General features: G+C 31.8%; 1 protein-coding gene across 2 annotated transcripts; it reads right to left on the reverse strand.

Annotated features, from left to right (window-relative positions):
* Window positions 1-327: 327 nt before the first annotated feature.
* LOC105770942 (putative disease resistance RPP13-like protein 1) lies at window positions 328-5,921 on the reverse strand. 2 transcript variants are annotated; one of them, XM_052631601.1, is made up of 4 exons: window positions 1,871-5,921; window positions 1,291-1,408; window positions 1,012-1,145; window positions 328-897 (listed from the first exon to the last, which is right to left on the reverse strand). In XM_052631601.1, exon 1 carries the CDS (start codon window positions 5,692-5,694, stop codon window positions 1,909-1,911), a length of 3,786 nt encoding a protein of 1,261 aa, XP_052487561.1. In that variant the 5' UTR covers window positions 5,695-5,921; the 3' UTR covers window positions 328-897; window positions 1,012-1,145; window positions 1,291-1,408; window positions 1,871-1,908. The 2 variants fall into 2 exon arrangements, with proteins under 2 accessions (XP_052487561.1, XP_052487560.1); XM_052631600.1 differs by having other exon boundaries at window positions 1,291-1,484; window positions 1,871-5,920.
* Window positions 5,922-14,054: the final 8,133 nt, after the last annotated feature.

The raw sequence follows: 14,054 nt of genomic DNA on the forward strand, positions 1-14,054 counted from the left end.
AGAAAACACTGTCCGTATAATTTTTACATATAAACAAATAGACCCTAAAATTAAAATTAATCGTGTAAAGTGAATTAAAGAAAAGAATTTAGCTTTATATATGGAAAAGCAAAAGGTAAAACTGCATATGTTATTCAAAAACAAAAGTATTATTTTAACCAATTAAAATGGTTAAATTTTAAAAGACATCTTCAAATTTTCTTATTATTCAAAACCAATTTAATACATATAAAGTTTATATGTAATTATAACAATTTATTTATTGTTATTAGAATAACATAAATAATAAATGAAAATAAAAACTTGAATATAACATACAAATCCACATCCAAAACTCACATTTGACTATGTTATTAAAAGCTCCAAACAAGTACAGTAATTTATGGAGACGAATTTAGGCAAAAGTTTACAAGAAATTAACTATTAAATAGGGAAATGAATGAAATTGTAACTAAACTTTTGTATGCAACCATAACCCACCTTCGTGTTCAATCACATAAGCATTTCAGTTTCAATTTCTGCAATACGCAATGTGTTAGAAATGGATTATCTTCCTCCTTTTTCTCGTGATTAAACACTTATTCGTATTTGACATTCACATTCGAATCACAGTAATATAAGAAGGATTTGTTCGCACCAGCATGACCTTCAGATGGTGGATGGTGATTGTTATTGACCTCTTATTGTTCCAACGAAAACGAAATTGATGTCCCAATCATTGACCGGTAAAAAGAATGTAAGATCATCCTCCATGTTGCTTTCACAATCCAAAATTTCAACCAACTTGTTACAGACACATTCAACCTCTTGCTGAAGCCAGTGGAATACCGGTTGAAATTTTCATGGCGGATAATCTTGAAAAAACCTATGTGATGAAGTTATTCATTCTCTTCCAAGCTAAAAAGGAAAATTGCACAAGTCAACCTTTCTATTATCATTTAAATTCACAAGAAGAACATACTAAATATCAAAATTCACATGAAGTAGAGGATAATGTGAAAAGTTGATTACCTTAAGATCATCCTTCAAAATTTTTAAGCCATGAGGTTCTGCATGAACAAATCTGCTATTGATATTCAAAAAAAATCAACCAAGTCCCGTGTCTTATTGATGGCAACTGCTCACATCCTTAATTTCCATGTTGCCTTCTCAAATGTCCAAATTCACATGAAACACAGGATAATGTTAGAAGTTAACAGAGAGATGATTGTGAATATGAACACAATGTCAACTATGAATGATAATCAATTATTGAAAGATAAAATTTACGCTGGAAATAAAAAAGTTTACCAGGTTTTCCTCTATTCAAAAACTACAGCTTCTCCTCTTCAACATTTTAGCTTAGAATAATACACAAAATGCACAGGCAGAAGGGGCTAGCAAGTCTTCAGAAATTTGAGACTGGCGTCTGAATTCATCATTTGTGGGAAGGAAGTCATTTTTAGAATGGAAGATCTCACAAAGGAATATTTGGAACATGGTATCTGTAAAGAGCGTGCTCAAAAACATTTAAGAGAAATAAAATAAGGTGCGAGTAAACATGGGCAGTAGTTGAAAGCCAAAATGATTCAACTAAAAACGCCTTTACATTTTACAACCAAGTTTAAGCTCATTAACGCAAAGCTGCGATTGGAAATGATCCAATCACCCACATTTATGATCCCAACTTTCCTTAAAAGCATAATAATAATAACCTTAATTACCTTTGGATTCTAAATGATCCAATTAATGTCCAAACAGAAAACCTTAATTTGGATGACAATCATGCAATTCAAAACATGTTTCCTTAAGTTAAACATATTTCGCAGATCTAATTCTTTTTTTTTTTTTAAATACATTTGTCATGAAAGTAAAAAATGAATGGAAATACCTGCGTCAGAACATTTGTTTTCTCAGTCACTGCCCCTTCTATATAATGACCTCACCATCAATTTCAATGACAGGGATGTGGGAAATGTTGGCCCAATCTTTGCCTTCCTCCTTTTTACAACGTTTCTCCAGCAAAGGACATCCGCAAATGGACAAACGAGAAAGAGAGGGAGGAAGCATGTTTGGGGGCATGGATTGGAGCTTGGGACAGCTGTAGATACACAAATCGCAAAGAGAGGTGAGGTGTTGAAACCCCTTATACTCCAAACTCTTTAGATTTGGAAGAAACCGGATCCAGAGAGATGAAAGAGAAGAGGGAAGCAGATGTTCATCTGGAAAACACTCCATCTCTACTTCTGAACCCCAGATCTCGAGATTTGTAAGAGAAGGGAGTGTACGCAAACTCCATTCCCTTTTCCTAATCAAGCTCTCAATTAGTTTATCACTTCCTCCGATTCTAATTTCTTTTAATTTTGAGGGCAAACCCTCTTTTGGAACCCTCTCTATTTCTGGACAAATTACTATTTCCAAATACTCAAGGGATGGAAAGACGGAGTGCATTTGCTCTGGCAATGACTTTAAACTTCCGCAACATACAAGCTTAAGTCGGGTCAAATTGGTGACAGCTAATCCATCTTCAATTTGAAAAGATATCAACTTTTGGCAAAAATATATCTCCAAAGAATTGAGATGCTGGTGGTGAGCGCCCTCTGAAGCAGCACTAATAAACTTCAAGTCTTCACATCTCGAAATCCTAACACACTTTACCATAGGAAACGATCCTAATGGGAAAGATTCCAGTCCATAACATTTACCACTCCCTATTTCCAAGGATTCAAGGGATGCATACAAGAAGATATCAGAATAATCCAAGTTTTCACAGAAAGAGATGCTAAATCGCTTCAGCTTGATGGGCACCCTAACTTCAGTAAGGGATCTAATTTCTGAACAAAAGTCCAAACGTAGCTTTTCAAGAAGTGTGCATTGTTGCAACATTTGTTCCAATACGGAATCATCCATATTCGAAATTCTAATGCGCAACTCCCGAAGCCCACAAGCCAATGGCTCCAACTGCAATGCTTGGCATTTCTTTAACTCAAGTTCCAAAATGCTTGGTGCCGTTGGAAGCAAGCCTCCAAGCTTCTCACAATCTTCAATCTCCAGTTTCTTTAAACAAGGGAGGTGTTTGGGAAGAGACTTAGTTAGTTTTGGACAATCTCTAATGCATAGCTCTTGTAGAAGAGGGAAAGCTTCATCACTCCGACAATACCATTCCTCCCACTCGGCCATATTCTCAAACCTTAGCATTTCAAGTGATTGAAATGGTTTAGTTGAAGCTTGTCCAGTCCCGTAGAACTCATCACCAACTATTAACACTCCACTCAAACCGGAAATGGAGAGAGATTTCAAAGATGATAACTGCCCAAGCGGTGGTAAGGATATGCAAAATTTACAATCATGTAACCCCAAAGATACCATATTTGAGAAGGAAGGATGCCCCACCCATTCCGGAAATATTATGTCTTTATAACTCCTAATAACAAGATGCTCCAAATTTGTATGAGGCTGTAGTTGTTTAAGTACTTCTCGATGATGCCTTGAATCACCATCAATATCATCATCTTTACCCCATCTCAACTTCAACATTTTAAGGTCCACCTTATCCTTCAAATTGGCATCTTTGGCATCCATGGCACATGCAACAGTTTTTAGTCCCGAAATGGAAAGTCTTCCACGTAGATGCTTGAGCTTTCCCAACTCATTAATGCTTGATCCAGTTTGATAGCCTAAAACAAAATTTGTTACCATTCGAAGATCTTTCAACTTACCCATTCCTTCTGGCATCCTTGCTAACTTTGTTCCCCTGATATCAAGATATAGCATGTTGATCAATCTTTCCATGTCTCTCGGCAACTCATCAAGGTCGCTGCATCCACGCAATTTTAATGCTTGCAAATTATACAATGTACACAAAGAGTTTGGCAACCTTTTAATTTTAGTTCTTGAGAGATTCAAATTTCGTAGATGCTTCAAATTACCAATGTCTTCTGGCAAATTTTTTATATTTGTATACTCAGCCAATGAAAGCACTCGTAAGCTTGATTTCACCATCAAATCATGCATTAGCACATCACTGACAATTGAGAAGTACCAGCCAGACTTTGTAATTAAGAAAGTACGTAGACCCTTTGCTTTAGCTAAACTTTGAAATTTTTGCCGCACATCATATCGTTCTTGGACATTTGACAAATGACGGGTCCTTTCGGTCATTACACAAGAACCACCACCACTACCTTCCAATCTGCAAATGAACTCTCCGGTTACAGATTTAGCCAAGTCACTAATTAGATCATGCATGACAAAACAAGATTTCATTCCTTTAGATTGTTGAAAGAATGACCTCAATCTTAAATCTTTGAAGTACTCGGTACCCCGTTCTTCCAGATCTCCATTGTCTTTGGGAAGCTCTAAAAGACCTTCAGCCATCCATAATTGAATAAGTTCTTCCTTTTCAAATTCGTAATCTTTAGGGAAAATTGAACAATAAGCAAAACATCGCTTCAAATGGGAAGGAAGATAATGGTAACTCAATGTTAACGCTGGAAGAATATTAGTTGCATCATTTGGAATGTCCCAAAAATTGCTATGTAAAATTTTCTTCCACTCATCAGCATCTAGTTTGCAACGCAGAAGGCCTCCAAGAGCTTTTGCAGCCAAAGGGAGACCGCCACATCTTTTAACAATTGCTTCCCCGATTGCCGTCAGATCTGGATGCTTGGTGGGGCTTGAACCATCAAATGCATGCTTTGCAAATAACTTCCAACAATCATCATCTGATAACACATCTAAACGATAAGTTGGAACGTTCCTCATGATTGCTGCAACGTTTTCATCACGTGTTGTTACAATAATCTTGCTATTCTTGGCCCCAGAAGTGAAGGGACTTGCAAGCTCTTTCCAATGAAAATAATTCTTGTTCCAAACATCATCCAAAATGATTAGATATTTCTTTCCCGACAGCTGCTCTTTGAGTTTAAGTTGAAGCTTATTTAAGTTCTGGTTTCCATCACAGCTACATTTGATCTCTTCAAGAATGGTTTTGGTTACCTTGAAAGCATCAAATTCCTCTGAAACACACACCCATGCTTTGCGGTCAAACCATTTATCCACTCTGGGGTCGTTGTAGATCAATTGGGCAAGGGTGGTTTTGCCAAGCCCGCCCATACCCACAATGGGAATCACATCTATCTGATTTTCAGACAGATTTTGAGGATCCAACAACTTCATTATTTCTTCTTTTTCATCATCTCTGCCACAAACATCAGACTCGTCCACCAAAGAAGTTGCGGGCGTTCTTTGAAATGCCTTTTCTCCTTTATAGTTTTCTTTCAGACCCAGAATCTGTTTTTGCTTGAGTAGATAGTCTAGTCTCCCAAGGATCTCCTCCAGCTTTGACTGCATCCCATCTTTGAAAGGATTGAAAGAAGAGAAAAAGCTACTAACCTGCTTCATAGCAGTAGTTTGATATTCGGATTCGATCTTGTTCCGAAGAGCTTCAGTAGAGATTTCATCCAGGAGGTCCTCGGCATCATAAACAGCATCTTTGAGCTCATCAGTCCAACTTTTGACATTTAGGTTGGTAATCTGCTTATTTTCAGCATCATCCAACACTGCTTTCACCGACATCAAGGTTGGCTTCAGTTTCTTCAGCAGCACAGCTTCAAGTTTCTTTCCTTGGATAAGCCGCAGAACATCTCCAGAAACAATCCTATCAAGCAGCACCTCAATGGAAGCAGAGAGAAAAGCTTCACCCACCATAGCCATGTTTTTTTTTTCCTTCTTTGTTTTTTGTTTTACAAAGAAAGGTTTAAAGGAAGATGAAAACTAAATAATTGCAAACAATGGAAAAGAATAGTGCGTAAAGTCAAGTGAAGAAAGTTGCAGAGATGAAGGATTTGAATCAGAAGAAAGTAAGTGAAAGTGAAAGTGAAAGTGAAAGCAAATAGAAAAGAGGAGAGCAAGAGTGAAAATGTGAGATGAAGATGAAAAGGGGAAGGCTTTAACTTGAAATACTTTAATTTCAATAAAGATGAAAGAACTTCAGCACTGCTAACGGAACTTGTAAAATGAGCTGTGATCCAATTAAATAAATAAATCTATAGCCATAATTGTTTGTTTACAGATACTTTAGACTAAGGATGAGTTTGGATGGGCGGTGCGTTTAGCTGCGGTTAGTGTAAAAACAGCGGTGGTAGTGAGATTAGATACTGTAACGACACTGTAACGTGAGACAAAAAGTAAGCTAAACGCACCGCACCGCACTCAATCGCCTATCCAAACCCACCCTAAATTAGGCTAAAGGACGTTTTTTTAATTAATTAGAACTTTAAGACGATTTTAAAATTAATTAGGGAAATAGGTTAATTTTAAGAGATAAATGGAGAGTGCATCAGCTAGGTGAACTTTCTCTAGGAAAACGTGATTCGTTCGATGCGCTTTCCCTCTATGGTCAAAAAACAATTGTTTTTTTTAAACGTTGTCGTGCCAAAAGTAAACAAAAATTAAAATTCCAACAATGAGTTTTTTTACCAAATTCTATTTTTTTTTCATTCGCATTCTTCTCTCAATTCTCCCAAACTTTCTCAACTCTCTTAAATTCTATCAAGTCTCTCAACTCTTTCATTCTGATTGTATTCGATATTTTCATTTAAAAATAATATTTTTATTAATTATCTCGTATTGCATTTGTTTAAAAATTTATTTTTCACAAATAGATGTCTCTCTAATCCGCTTCGACGACAAGTATATGTCTACCGCCTAAGCAGTAATAATAAGACGGAAATCTAAATTTCGTTAATTTCAATATTGTTAAATTTATTTTTTTAATTTGAAATTGTTTTTATTGTGTTTAATAAATAAGCGATGATAGTATTCGGATGGTTTCATTCATAATATGGGAAAGTTTTGCATTCTTGAAATCCATTTAGGCGTAACTAGGTTTTTAAGTCTTTTATTTTAATTTAGGGAAAAAACACGCTTTTGGAGAGAGAGTTAAGTTGTATTTTCTGAATTTTTAATATAGTTAATTTTTTGATTAGATAGTTAAATATTAATAATTTTATTCTTTAAGTCTTAGGTTCGATTTCTCTCCCACTCACATTTTTTAATTAATGTTTTAAACATTTAAGCTCATTTGGTTAAATGGTTAAATAATAATGATTTCATCCTTTAGACTCAAATCCTATTTTCCTCTTTCAAACACATTTGTAATTTTTATTTCATGTTATTTTAAGTTTTTTTATTTTTAATTAATAATTATATTATTTTCAATTTTTATTTTTAATTCATATTTTAATTAATAACTATTTTATTCTTAAAATAAATAATAAATATGTAATTATATAATAAATATATATGTATTTGACATATATCATTATGTTAAAAATATTTGAAATTAATAATTCATTTATATATATTATAAACATCAACTAATTTTTTGATATATTTTTCTTTATATATAGTATTTACATGTCAAATATTTATTTTCCGACCTATATTGTGGGTACGGTGATTTCTAATATTGTAGAATGAAATAATTATTTCAAATATAATGATTATTTTTATATGTAAAATATTTCAAATATCATTGTTTTTCATCTACATTGAGGGTATGATATTTCAAATATTTTTATATATGATATATTTTAATTAATTACTTCAAATATCATTATATTTATATGTGAAATATTTTAAATACATATACAAAAATATATAATACTAAAATTTACTACACTCATTTTATGGATTGAAAATGAATATTACACATATAAAATTATATTTAGTAAAAATAATCATATTTTTAATAATTATTTGATTTTATGAATAAATGAGTTATTAATTAAAAGATGAAATAAATTTTTTTGAAAACAATATATTTATTAATTAAAATAAAAAATTTAAAACAACATGAAATAAAATTAAATATATTTAAAAGAGGAAAATTAAACCTAGGTCTAAAGGATGAAATTATTATTTAACCATTTAACCAAATGAGCTAATATGTTAAAATTTAAAATTTAAAACATAATTAATAAAAATAAAAATGTGTGTGGAGAGGAATCAACCTAATACTTAAAAGGATAAAACTACTAATATTTAACTATCTAACTAAAAATTTAATTATATTAAAAAGAACAGCTTAAAACTTACCTAAAAAACGGCATTTTATTTTTTCCTGTAATTTGCAAGAAAAACACTTTCAACTAAACACATTTTTCCACTCTCCTTCCAAAACAATCTAATTTCCTAAATTAAAAAACAACTTAAAAGCAAAAAAATAATTTATTTCTAGGGTATAACTCTTTCAAATAAAATAATTATTATCAAACTTCTTAAAAATATCACAATCATTTCGCAATTAATTAATTCTTTTTCTTAAACTCCTCAAAATATAAAACAATTACTTTTTCACAGGAAAATAAAACCATTATCCACATGTGAATTTAAAATATAAATCCAATCTCTGTTCCATCATTAATTATATTTCTATATTTGCTTCATAAATAAAATATAATATTGGTTAAATTCTGCTAATAGTTTTTGTACTATGCATAAATTATAAATTTAGTCATTTTAAAATTAAAATGTTAGTCGTGATCAAATTGAAGCTATCAAATTCGTTAACTTATGCTTTTTTTAAGATTGATATGACAACCATATTATAACATGTATAATGTCATATCAACTTATTATTTTCACATACTCACAAAAAAAAAACTAGCTAATAAATTTAACAACTATTGTTTGCATTAAGATTGAAAACTATAGTGACAAAAACGATCTAATTGAATAATATAGATTAAATCTACAACTTTACATAATACAAAATTAATAGCGTAATTGAACCGAATAGATTTAGCAACTATCATTTGGTCATGACTTAAATACTCAAAAAGTACTTGGACTAAATTAACCAATTCGATAATTATAGGGACTAACATTGATCAAATTAAAGTACAAATACTAAATCTACAACTTACTCAAAGTATAAGGTCTATTCACAAAATTTGACCATCTCTATTTTATGTTTGCTTATATTTATTTTATAATTTTATTGTTTTTAACAATTTAGTAATATGGTTGAAAATAGAAAATATTTATATTCCAAATGCTCTCTTCTTTGCAACTTTCCGGCAACAATGGGGACGGTGATCCTCATCCTGAATATGATCGTAATATTAAAAAAGTGAGATTCAAAGATCATGTTTTGATGAAGACACTACGATGACCAGGGTTCCAGAATCTCAATCGGTTTTTTCATGGAAAGATAAACTTTTTGGGGGCAAATCTGGTGAATCTGCCTTGGATCTATCTGCTCCTAATGTGGGATGTGAGAATTATTTTGAGTTACTCGAAGGAGATGTGAATACGACCCTTATCGATGGCGTTCCGACCATTACTTTTTCTGATCGTATTAAGGAGATTTTATTTAGAGAAATGGAGTTAACTGTTGTTGTTAAATTAGTAGGGCGTAACATTGGTTACAACACCCTGTATAATCGTATCATTTTCTTTGGAAACAAGCTAATTCTATCCGATTAATGGACATTGATAATGGCTATTTTTTAGTCAAATTTCAGGATGTTGTAGATTATAAAAGATCTTTGACGCAGGGTCCTTGGGTTGTATATGGACAATACTTGATCGTTCAGCCATGGACTAGACATTTTAGTCCTTCACAACCCTACCCCAGTATAGTTTTGGCCTGGATTCGTCTACCGAATCTATCAGTTTATCTCTACAAATGGAAAATAATTGAAGCCATTGGGGGCCTCATCGGAAAAATGGTTAAACTCGACTTTCAGACCGACAATCAGACCAGAGGTAGGTTTGCTCGTTTGACTGTTTATATTAACCTGGAAAATTCATTGATTTCTCAAGTGATTGTTGATGGGGAGCCGTTCAGAGAGTCGAATATGAAGCCATTCCTGTAATATCTTGAAAATTTCTACAGTAAGATATTATCTTTGGTATAGTAAAATAAGGAAATAAACTGACAAAAAGGGAAATTTTGAGTTATGGCAACATTGGAAAGTATATTATGATATATTAATTCAAGAAAGGATTAAATCGCAAAAGTAAGAAAAGTTTTGTTGCCTAGGAGTAAATACTTAAAATTTGAAGGGTTAAAGTATAAATATGAAAAAGTTGAAGGATCAATAGTGCAAATATTTTAAGGGTGGAATGATCTAGAAACTAAGGAAAAATAGATGAATTAGGACCAAATTGAATAAGTGAAGAATTATGAGGGACTAAATCGTAATTTTACCAAATTGAGTGATGACTCAAGGATGGTATTTTAAAAGATCATAAAGGGCAAAATGGTCAATTAGAAAGAGAGAGAAATCTAGAAGGCAATGATGATGTTGGTGATATTTTAGATAATTAAATAAATATTAGTTTATAATATTTTGATTTGATTTTTTTAATGATATTTTATTATTTTATTTAGTATATATATATGTGGAAAGAAAGATGAAAAGCCACCATCCCACCATTTTTCCATGCATCAACGTGAGAAGAAGAGAGAAAGAAAGAAAGTTTTGCTTTCTTTACAATTTGGTCCTCCCACCAAAAATTTATCATTTTCACCTAGAAATGAAAAGAATTTCTATAGCCATCAAGAGAGAAAGATAACAAGAAGACTATGGGGAGCTAGAATATTAAGTTAGATTCAAGTAATAGAAGCTGGAGGAGAGAGAAAATCAAGTTAAAGGACAAGGTAAGAACATCAAGATTCCAATATATTTTTAAGTTTGATATTATTGAAAAGTGGAGAAATGATGTTATAGTAAAGTTTTCTTATATAAGGTCTTATGTTTTTCTTATATTAGTGAAGGAAATAAGAGAAAGTGATAGGAAATATTATAGAGAAAGGGAATAAGGGAGTTATAAACTTAGTAATCAACATCTTGCACTAAAATAGTTTTAGACAGCAGCAGAGGTTAACTTTGAAAATCACCATAAATTGTGAAAATCGAATTATAGGATGAAAAAATATGAAATTAAATATTATTGAGTCTAGTTTCTCATAGAAGAAATGGTGTAAGTAATGGAATTGTAAATCATGAGATATAATAAATTTTGAGAGACAGGGTCAGAATGAATTCGGGTTCCCCTATTCTGAATTTGGAAAATCATTAAGAATTGTATAAAAATAATTGTGGGTTATAATTTATATGTTTCAAATTCTTAATGAGTCTATTTTCAATAGAAATAAATGGGAACATCATCCGAATCCTGTACGAGGGGATAATTGATTTTTAGTGAAGAAGGGTCGAAACTGTTAGACAGCAGAATAGGGATGATTTTTAAAGAATAAACTGTAATTATTGGCTAAACCATAAATTCTGAAAATTTTATGGTAAGAAGATATGTGAATCTAGTTTTATAAAAATTTGGCAGATCTTAATTCGGAGTTCCGTATCTCAAGATATAAATAAATTAGTGACTATGACTCAAGTGGACAACTTTGAATGAACATATAAATAAATAGTGAAATTATAGATAATGTTACATATAAGCATGTTATATACATTAAGGATGTGTAAAGGAGAGGGGAGGAGGAAAATATATGATTATTCTACTAGCATGAGTTTCCATTAAAATGGCTAATTTGCATGTTTTAGGTTCGAGACTAAATTGAATAAAAGTAAAATTTTAAGGGTAATTTTGTAAAATGTCAAAAAGTGACCAAATTGCATGGAAATGAATTGTTTTTTATTTAAATTAATAAATTGAATGAAATATTAATTTAGATTAAGATTGGGTGGAAATTGAGAAAAATAGAAAATTATCAAAATGTCCCTAATTTTGGTATTTCGTAATTTAATGGAAAGTTCGTATGAACTATATTCCGTATAATTTTAATTAAAGTAAATGTTATTTGGTGATGAATATTATATAAATATGTATTTTATAATTGGAATTGAATTATTTTTGGTAATATATATAATTATTAGATGCATTGAAATGATTATTGGAAGCTTGCCGGAGATATATCACACTATCCATTGGTTCTATCGGTAATTTTGGAAGATTTGATTCTGGTTATAATGGCATGTATAAGTTAAATTGGCCAAAGTTAGCTCATTAATGTTTTGATTTCGATTGGTTATAAATACGAATGCTTGATGAAATGAAATGTTTGTAAATTAATTTGTAAACCCCGGTAATGCTCTATAACCCTATTCTGGCCATAGATAAGGGTTAGGGGTGTTTCATTTTCGACGGTATGCTTCGCCTGTGGCAAATATGGACACGTTAAAGAAACATGCCCGTCAGTTGCGGTCGAACAGAACTTGGCGGGGCCTTGTGGTTATCCGGAGATCGAGATGGCTATTCCTAAGGAAGGTAGATCAGACGACAAACCTTTTGTTTCCAAAAATGGTGAGAAAGAGCCAGTTTTTGGGTCGTGGATGCTGGTAAAAAGAAAAACATCACAGAGAGGAAAGAAGTAGATTCCGGCAGATAATAAGTCGAAACAAACGAAACAGCAACAAGGATCTTGGTTTGCAGCGCTGATGGGGGAGAAAGATTTAATCGGTGATGGAAAGTTTTCTGCTGAAGTTTTTTTAGGGGAAAAAACAAATAAGAAAGAAGCTGATATTCCAAGGGATTCGGTAGTTAGGGTTGCTACTAATGTTGGTTTTGGGTCATCTTTCAATGCAGGCCATAAGAGTGGTTTGGGTGTGGGCTTAGTTAGTGGATCGGGTTCTAAGGAAAATTTAAGGAATGAGGGCTTAGATGGAGTTGGCAGATTTCTAAAGCTTCCTTGGATAAGTCATTGGGCAAATGGCCTGTGGGCATGGATGGTAATATTAATTTTAAGAAGGGTTCAATGGCTATATTACCGAATCAGATTCCTTCTAATGATGGTGAATTAATTCGAAACATGCAGGAGCATCATTTAATCTTATTGGGGATGAAAGTATTCAAGGTAGGTTGGGTTCTAAATTTCAGACTAATCTCAATGTTGATGAGCTGAAAAAAATTAAAGCTCATTATAATCCTGTTTTTGACGAGTCTTAAGGTTTCATCGTACCTGTCGAAACCGTTTTTTTGAAAACAAAAATTTCAGTTGTCGACTTTAAAAATAAAACTGGAGTCGCCACCGATCCTTTATTAAGATGTGATCGGCTCACCTTAAAAATTATTTTGGTCTACGAATTTTGAGAAAACGAGTCCGGGAAGGGTTAGCACCCTCGTAACGCCCAAAATCGGTACCAAATTGATCATTTAATGTCTTAGTGTCGAAGGTTAAAAAGATTTTAAAATAAACTCAAATGATGAAATTTAAAAAAGGATAATCAATTGTTCAAGTCATGTAAAGAAATCGAGTCCCAATACGTTAGGGTACAATTCCTCATAATCCCTGAACTTTGAATATCACTTTTATTTTATGTGAAAATCTTCATTTTGAGAAAGTAACATGCCACACCTAATGCGTTAGGACACAACAAGTTAAGTTCCCAAAAATGATTTTTATACTCATGCATTTTGAATAAAGAATATCCTCGGTTATTTAAGATTAACAAAAAAAATCAGAACCCAATATGTTAAGGCTCAATTTTCCTCGAAAATCTCAAACTTCGAATATTACTTTTATTCAAAAAAAACCTTTGAACCAAGAGAAAATGATTTTGATGTTTTGACAAAACCAAAATATATCTTCTTGTTTAAAAGAAATGACATAATGTTAATATACAACATGGAACACATACCTTAATGTTAAATTATATACGTATATGCATATATATATATATAAAGTATAAAGTTAAAAAAATTAGGAAAGTAAAATAAAAATATAAAAAAAGTATGTATGTATAAAATATAATGTATGTGAAGGTTAAAAAAATAAAAAAACATATATAAAAAAATTTTAAAACGCATGAATGAAAATGTATGCATGCATGTTCTAAAGCTTAAGAACACATATATATTATATAAAGAAATATGTATATATATACTATATAAAAATGCATGTATAAGTTTAGAAATAATTATAAAAAATGATAGTAAATAATATGATAATAATAAATAATGGTACAATGATAATAGCAAAAAAAAATAGAAATAACTGAAAAAAATGGACTCAATTGAAATAAAACGGAAAAAAGTGGGGC

This window comes from Gossypium raimondii, chromosome 5 (assembly GCF_025698545.1).
Source record: "Gossypium raimondii isolate GPD5lz chromosome 5, ASM2569854v1, whole genome shotgun sequence".
Taxonomy (NCBI): domain Eukaryota; kingdom Viridiplantae; phylum Streptophyta; class Magnoliopsida; order Malvales; family Malvaceae; genus Gossypium; species Gossypium raimondii.